The sequence below is a fragment of the Lactuca saligna genome, chromosome 6, assembly GCF_052625555.1.
Source record: "Lactuca saligna cultivar CGN05327 chromosome 6, ASM5262555v1, whole genome shotgun sequence".
Classification (NCBI taxonomy): Eukaryota; Viridiplantae; Streptophyta; class Magnoliopsida; order Asterales; family Asteraceae; genus Lactuca; species Lactuca saligna.
This window is the reverse complement of record NC_136422.1, coordinates 87,368,204-87,376,648: the sequence shown is the minus strand read 5'-3', so window position 1 is coordinate 87,376,648 and position 8,445 is coordinate 87,368,204. Positions and strand designations below refer to the sequence as shown.

The 8,445-nt window shown below is 36.6% G+C and overlaps 1 protein-coding gene across 2 annotated transcripts; it reads left to right on the top strand.

Annotated features, from left to right (window-relative positions):
* The first annotated feature begins 1,452 nt into the window (after positions 1-1,452).
* LOC145001594 (cysteine synthase-like) lies at positions 1,453-4,783 on the top strand. 2 transcript variants are annotated; one of them, XM_078960956.1, is made up of 10 exons: positions 1,453-1,733; positions 2,449-2,558; positions 2,738-2,795; positions 2,878-3,141; positions 3,229-3,366; positions 3,515-3,566; positions 3,678-3,727; positions 3,973-4,032; positions 4,159-4,239; positions 4,425-4,783. In XM_078960956.1, exons 1-10 carry the CDS (start codon positions 1,509-1,511, stop codon positions 4,515-4,517), a joined length of 1,131 nt encoding a protein of 376 aa, XP_078817082.1. In that variant the 5' UTR covers positions 1,453-1,508; the 3' UTR covers positions 4,518-4,783. The 2 variants fall into 2 exon arrangements, with proteins under 2 accessions (XP_078817082.1, XP_078817081.1); XM_078960955.1 differs by having other exon boundaries at positions 3,648-3,727.
* Positions 4,784-8,445: the final 3,662 nt, after the last annotated feature.

Sequence of the window (8,445 nt, the reverse complement as noted above, 5' to 3'; positions counted from 1 at the left end):
ATAGGTGGGTACCCGCCTCATTTGGCGAAAACCGGAACCGGCAGTTCCTAGAAAGTTAGAACCGGAACCGGAACCGGAACCGCTCTAGGCGGTTCTTAAATTTTTGGAACCAGTCCTGGAACCGGCGGTTCCGGTTCCGGGAGCGGGTAACCCGGTTACATTAACTTTGTTAACTTTTGTCGATAAAACTGCAACTTAGTTAGATCCAAATCGAATCAATTCGGACCAAAGAGGGACAAAATTGGACCAATATATTCTAAACCGATCTAAGTAACACACACATATTTATATGAAATACTATTATATATATATATATATATATATATATATATATATATATATATATATATATATATATATATATATATATATATATCGGTTTCGACGGGTACCCAGCGGGTAGCGGTTTCGAAAAAATGAGAATTGGAACTGGAACCGCTTAAGGCAGTTCCAGTTCCAAAACCGGCAGTTTCGAGGCGGTTCCGATTCCAAAAGCGGATACCCGGTTCCGATGCTCATCCCTTATGGTGACGATCGATTGTGTTTAGGTCGCTGGTGGTAAGATGTAGGCACGATGACCATGGTAGTGGTGCAATGATATTTGTGTTCTGTGTGTCGATGGAAGAAAGACAAAGATAGGGAGAACTACCGAGAGAGAGGGGGAGGAGGGTAGGGTAAGATGGGGGTGGGGTGGGTTTGATTTTTTTTTTTTGGTTTTTCTTTTAATTATAAGATAAGAAAATAATAAAAAAAAGTTAGAAAATAATTATTTAAAGGACATATTAATCATTTAAGGTTGAGTCTGAACCAAAAACACACAAAAATGTTAACTATAAGGACCAAAACAATACAAGGTATCCAAAATTGGACCATTCGTTTTGGATAAAAAAAACACAGAATTTTAACAACCACACGGACCATTTTTGCAATTTTTTCTAATTTAGGAGTTATTCTCTCTCTCTCTCTCTCTCTCTATATATATATATATATATATATATATATATATATATATATATATATATATATATATATATATATATATATATATATATATATATATATATATATATATATATATATATATCCGAAAGAGTTTAAACCAAACATAACCAAAATATACCTAAAATTTATCTCATTATTATGACAATATTAACTAGACCTGATAATTCGAAACACGAATACACGACTGATAATTCGAAACACGAATACACGAGTTTGTGAGTAAAACGACACCGAAAGGAGATGAAAAAAAGAGAGAAAACTTATTCTCTTTATGTATCCGTCTTGTATAAAAATTGTCTTATGAAAACAAGATGAATATACGAATTGTGAGGTATAACATCGACAAATGTATTTATTATTATTTTATTTTATTTTAATAAGACGGATTAAACTGTAGTGGAGACCTAGTAAAGGGATCGGTTCCCAGTTAAGTTATAAAAGGAAAGCCTGAACCTCTTCACTTCATATCTTCATTTCATATCTGCTCATCGAGAGAGGCACCAGCAATGGCTTCTTTGATCCACAAGCACTTCTTTCCTCTTTGCAAATCCAAGTCCAACTTTTACCCAGACGCCCCTTTCCTCAATCGTCCTGCACTTGCTTTTTCGTTTGGTCTCAAGAAGCCCTCCTTCTCCTCCTTCCCGTGTAGCCCAATCGTGTGTAAGGCTGTTTCTGTGAAACCACAAGAGACTCAAGTCGAAGGTCTTAACATCGCAGACGATGTTACTCAGGTTCCTTTGCGCTTATTTCTTGCCTATTTCCCCATGACTACATCATTTCCTTTGGTCTTTTTGTTTATTTACTGCTTAGACTTGTCTCTGAATAAATTAATGAGATCTACAACTTGATAACCTATGTGATTGGTCAAGTTTTTGCGTATTTATGACAGCTTATCCAACCAACAACATTCGTTTGTGGTAGACCGAAGCATGTGTATAAGAGTGGTTTTGGAATTGAATTTGGTCAATTACGATAGAGATGTCAATGCTTAGGGTTTTAACCAATTCTTATTCTACTGCCTTTTTGAGTTAAAGTCCTTATGAAATTGATATGGTGTTTATAGATATTAGCGCAATCCGGTGACCTCTTGGCTAGTACTCTAATGAAATTAATCAGTAAACATTTGGCATCGGAGTGGATAGTTTTTGTCCTACTGTATAGTTTGTGTTAAACTATGCAAGCAATATATCGTTTTAGGTTCACTTATATAAGAGATTATGTATGGAAAGAGGATCATGTATCCTTGATAAAAATTTAGTCTAATACATAAAATGGAGCCTTTGTTGGTCATGAGAAGTATCTAATTCAAATTACATCTTTTAAAAGAGTCTTGTTCAGAGTCGCTGAAACATCAATTGGGATTTAAGGTGTGGGGTGATTTAATTCTAAAGCATTCTTGTGCTGCTTTTGGAATTTCATTCTTTTGTGTTGTGATAAATAATGCAGCTTATTGGAAAGACTCCAATGGTGTACTTGAATGACATTGCAAAGGGATCAGTTGCTAATATTGCTGCCAAGCTTGAAATTATGGAGCCATGCTGTAGTGTGAAAGACAGGTGATTAAACTGCAATGTGTGTAGACTTTAGACATACATGTATTTGTTGCTCAAATTAAATTGTGTGATGTCTTCTGTAATAGTAATACATAGGATCTAAAAGATTTCAGCATTATCTTAATAAAATTGTATTCTAGTTATCTAGTACTGAAAGGCCTGTTAACTTTTTCTGGCTTCAGGATAGGGAACAGTATGATAGCAGATGCTGAAGAAAAAGGACTTATAACACCAGGGAAGGTAAAAAAAAAAAAAAGTTACAATTTTGTGAATGAGAAGATGGAATGTGATGAATTGACACAGTAGTTTTGATTGTTTTCAGAGTATATTGGTTGAGCCTACAAGTGGGAACACTGGCATTGGGCTTGCATTTATAGCTGCTTCAAAAGGGTATAAGCTGATCTTGACAATGCCTGCATCAATGAGTCTGGAGAGAAGGGTTCTTCTAAAAGCATTTGGAGCCGATCTTGTTCTCACAGACTCCTCAAAGGGCATGAAAGGAGCAGTTCAGAAAGCTGAAGAAATAGTCAACAGCACACCCAATTCTTACATGCTTCAACAATTTGATAATCCTGCTAATCCAAAGGTAATTCTTTTGTTAAATCATTTATTTGTAAAGTATGTGTTTGTGTATGTCTTACACTTTTACATAATACATACAACTTCTGTGCAGGTACACTATGAGACAACTGGCCCAGAAATCTGGGAAGACACCAAAGGGAAAGTGGATATATTTGTTGCGGGGATTGGAACTGGTGGAACTATATCTGGGGTTGGTCGCTTTCTCAAAAATCAAAATCCTGATGTTAAGGTAGCTAGCTTAACAGTTTATGACTTTTTCTTAAATTCAAATATATATATATATATATATATATATATATATATATATATATATATATATATATATTTAATGGAATCCTGTTGGTTTATATTTTACCTGATGAGATTAAACTTATCAGGTGATTGGCGTGGAGCCTACAGAGAGTAACATATTGTCTGGTGGAAAGCCTGGTAATTCCTAAAGATAATCGTTAGTTTGTGATTCCAAGTTTTGTGTTTTTTTTTCTAGCTTTTATTATGTGATAACTGCAGGCCCTCACAAAATTCAAGGGATTGGAGCAGGTTTTGTACCAAGGAACTTGCATCAAGATGTGCTTGACGAAGTAATAGAGGTCTGGTTTCTCTTCCCTATGGCTATCTATTAGTATAGTATAATCGTAAATAAACATTCTAGTATTTTATATATGAAAATGTTTTGGATCATTTACAAGAATGCAAGTCTTTACAACTTGAACAAACCAATTCCAAAAAAGCTTTCTATTCATGTGGTTGTGAATGCCTTTTATGGACACTAATGTACAAAAAATAAGGTATGGTCGGATGATACAAAACCCTTTCTTTTATCAAACTTTTCCAGATTTCCAGTGATGAAGCTGTCGAGACTGCAAAGCAATTGGCACTCCAAGAAGGCTTGTTGGTAAGTAAGGGTTGTTGGTGGATTTTCTTATTTTGTAGTATTTATTATCTTATATTTCATTTTGGTTTTAAATTAGTGGAACGGTCCGTGTCTTGTGGCTTAACACCTTTTTTTTTTTTTTTGAAGGTGGGCATATCTTCTGGAGCAGCAGCAGCTGCTGCCATCAAGGTTGGAAAGAGACCTGAGAATGCAGGAAAACTTATTGCAGTATGCATCTCATACCCTTACTTTTAACACACATATATACGGGCACATAAAAAAAATAGTTTTTCTTCCAGCAACTTCCGAGCTGACCCACAGGGACCTGGTGGGTGGTTGGCATAAGGGCCCACTGCCCACAAGAAGTGGAATTGACTATATCTCTAAATTATGTAAATAAATGATTGTTGCAGGTTGTGTTTCCTAGCTTTGGGGAGCGATACCTATCCACAGTTCTTTTCCAGTCAATCCGGGAAGAGTGCGAGTCAATGCAAGCAGAGCCATGAAACAAGTGTGTGCGAGTGTAGTGTGTCGGTTTTGATCATTTAGAAGTCGCCCAAAGGACATGGTAGAGATCCAGCAAACAGGGGCTCATCATTTATTACATGTTTATTTATTACTTGGAGTAGGAGTAGGATTTGAAATAAAGCATAGTCCTTAATATGGCTGGCTATGCACCAAATCGTTGTGTTTTCTTTAATCTATGGTTTATGCACACGATAATGAGATTTCGCATTCATAACAATTAATATTATTCACTTGTTCATAACAATTACATGAATCCTCCTACTTGTTGTGCCCCAATGTTTTGTTTTTCACGCCTACGGTTCTGCCATTTTCAAACTTGTATGTTTGGTAATATGATAATTTTACCCTTATTGATAATTTTTACCCTTTTTCATAGTTCAATGACAAAATTACATAAATGGTCTTGATGGTTTTTTATGAATGTAATCATGTGGTTTTTAAATCTTGCATTGTTGATTCCTGTGGTTTCATTTTTATTACAAATTTGATTTGAAATTACTATTATACTCATTTTTATTTTATTTTTCTTTTATATAGTTTTATTTAAAAAAATAAATAAACTTGACAACTACCTTCAACCCCATCTCCAACCCTCCTATCTAACAATCCCTAATCCACGACCTCCACCCCATCATACACTATCCATTTCCTCCACCAATGACCTCTTCATCTGCTTAGCATCCTAAAATGATTCTTCATCAATAAAGATCTCATGGGAATCGATCTTGAGTCCAAGTCGAGTTGGTGAACGTGACCCACCAACCTCCCTATCAAACTCTCACAATCGTAGTCCGAAAACCATTTTTAGTTATGTCTCCTAGTCTCCCACCACCCTAAAGAAAAGAGGTAGGCGATTTTGATAGAATTGAGGGGACAAAAGATGAAGCAAGAGTTGGCATTTGTATACCACCAAAGAATGTTTTGTTGTCGATGAGATGTAGATATGACCCTTTAAAAACTGAAGCTCTTGTCAAAACTGAATATTGAATAGAGGTTGATCACAGGTAATGGATTCTTCATCATTAACGTGTTTCATTTTTTTTTACACCTACCACTCGCCGCTAACTTTCACCAGTATCATGGATAAATAGAGGTTGATTACATGTGATGGATTCTTCTATTAGGACTTATTGTAGATGGATTTCGATTTGTAATTCTTCTATTAATTTTGATGGCAGACGAGAAAGCTTTGAAATTTGGGGAATCGACAAACCAAAAAAGGTAAACTAGCACCAGATGTCCAAATGTTTCATTTTGTTGCGAGTCTGGTTTAAAATCTTTTAAATTTTTTTCAAATTACAGATTCCCATTTTATTTGTTTTTTTACTTTACTATTATTTAATTACATAGAGCCCCCTCTCTATTATTTAATTACAAAAGCCCCCCCCCCCTTTCTATTAGAAACCACCGTACAACTCATCTTCCCCACCATGGCGCTGCCACCACCAAAAACCACCATCACCATCGTCTCCGTCAGCTTCCAATAATGGTGTTTGATTATGCAATTTTCACAAGATGAAGCTAATGAATCTCAAACTAAATCAATACTAAACAAACTCAAATCAAAATTACTTTGTAATCAAAACTGAACAAAATCAAAGTCAAATTGTTGAAAATCAAAACCTATTGAAAATCCCGATCCAAGAATCAAAATCAAAGCTAAAGTGAAAGACCTAATAAAAATCCAGATTCCAAAAGAAAAATCAAAACATGATGAAGATCCCAATTCCAAAGCAACCGACGATTTCAGTATCTCGATTCCAAAATCAAAACTAAAGCCAAAGATACAATTATAACTTGCGGAGCTAGTCTCGAGGAAGCGACCAATGATTCCAAAGCAACCAACGATTTCATGCCCTCGATGGTGGTGGTGTAACAGTTGGTAATTGTAGGTCAAGTTCGTCGATCGAAGCACCACAAACCCCGTTGTAATAAGACTTAATGTATGTAATTATGTGTTAATAAAGTATGTTAAAGGATTATGACTCATAATTACTTTTGGCATATCTCAAAATGTTCTACAAAGTGGCTATTGCTAATGATCTGATAAAAAAAAAATCACAAAAATGGATATTAATAGTGACGTTAAAAAAATAAATTTTTGCATCGAGTATAATAAGGACTAATTTATAGGACTATGCGGATATAAAGAACGTCAAAAACGGATGTCGTATGTAAAGTTATGTCCATTATAAGATTTCAAATCAGTATAATATTGATTTTCTTAATAAACAAAAACCAAAGGATCCATTGAGCTAATTGCACACCTCATATGGAAATTCGAGAACATTTTTGAACTCACACATAGGTCTAATATTTGATTTCATAATCACAATATTTTTAAACTAAAAATTTAGTAAAATCGCAAAAACTATCAAATCAGAACGAATTAAATGTAACATCCCAAAATACAACTCAATTATATATATATATATATATATATATATATATATATATATATATATAATAAAATCATATGCTGAACGTCATATCATAAATCCATACGTCAAATATCTCAAACCATAATAAAATGTCGTGATACAATTGTATCAAATCAAACTAAGTATCAAAACAATCTCCCAGGACAAAAACTGAAGCTGTAGTGTGTGCGATGCCATCATCCCGAGCTCTTCCCTTTACTTACGGAAGTACCTGAAACCAAAACTGAAATTGTAAGCACGAAGCTTAGTGAGCTCCCCCAAATTACCACATACCATACAAACATAAAACAACTAATGGGCCTTGCCCACTACATCGGAGCGAAGTCCGGAAACTGCATCGGACCGAAGTCCGGAACTAACCAGGGCCTTGCCCTCTGCATCGGATCGAAGTCCAGAACTACTAAGGCCTTGCCTCCTGCATCGGACCGAAATTCGGAACTAACTGCATCGGACCGAAGTCCGGAACTGACTGCATCGAACAGAAGTCCGGAACTACTGAACATAGCATAGCATAAACATATCAACTAACATAACAACACATAACACGCAAACCTGTCTGAGCCACGAAGGCGTCAAACATACTAACAACTGCATCTGACCGAGGTCCGGAAACTACTGCTAGCTAAACGGGCCGGCATTGTGGCCTTTGACTCGTTCCTACTGGAAGGAAACTCACCTCGTGAACTGGCTGCTGAGTGTATGGCTCTGGAAGCTATCTGCTGCTGCTCCGGTATCTCCCCGGCTGAATGAACTCTGACTTTGGCCTTGGATCTTTGCTCTACACTTCCTCTTTTTGGTCCTTTCTTCTTCTTCATCTTTTTCTTCAATCCTTCAAGAATCCACACAAAACACTTTAATCATACAAGGAATGGTTTAGGGTTTCTCAAAAGCTCTCTCTGAGGGTGAAGGAGGCGAGTTGGGGCACATAACATTGCTTAAATAGTGAGCAAACCCGGGGATTTAGGGTTTCTTCCTGGCAGGCGGACTCGCCGAGTCCCGAATATGAACTCGTCGAGTCGCCGACTTACACGTGCTCGAAATCCCGTCTCTACTCGATGAGTCGGGCTATAGACTCGACGAGTCCCTCTTGAAAACTTCTAAATAAATAACATGGAAACAACATACCAGAGACGGGTCGTTACAATTCTACCCTACTTGACTCAGACTTCGTCCTCAAAGTCTGCTACGGCTGAATCTGCAAATAACTCTGGGTAGTGCTCTCTCATCTCATCCTCAGCCTTCCACGTCCACTCAGACCCCTTCCAGTGCTGCCACTGCACCTTCACTAGCTGAATTACCTTGTTCCTCAAGGTCTTTGTCTTCCGGTCTAGAATCGCGAACGATCTCTCAATATAATTCAGGCTGCTATCAACCTGAATATCTTCTAAGGGAACAACTGCTGACTCATCCACCAAACACTTCCTCAACTGAGACACATGGAAAGTGTTGTGGATCTAGCTAAGCT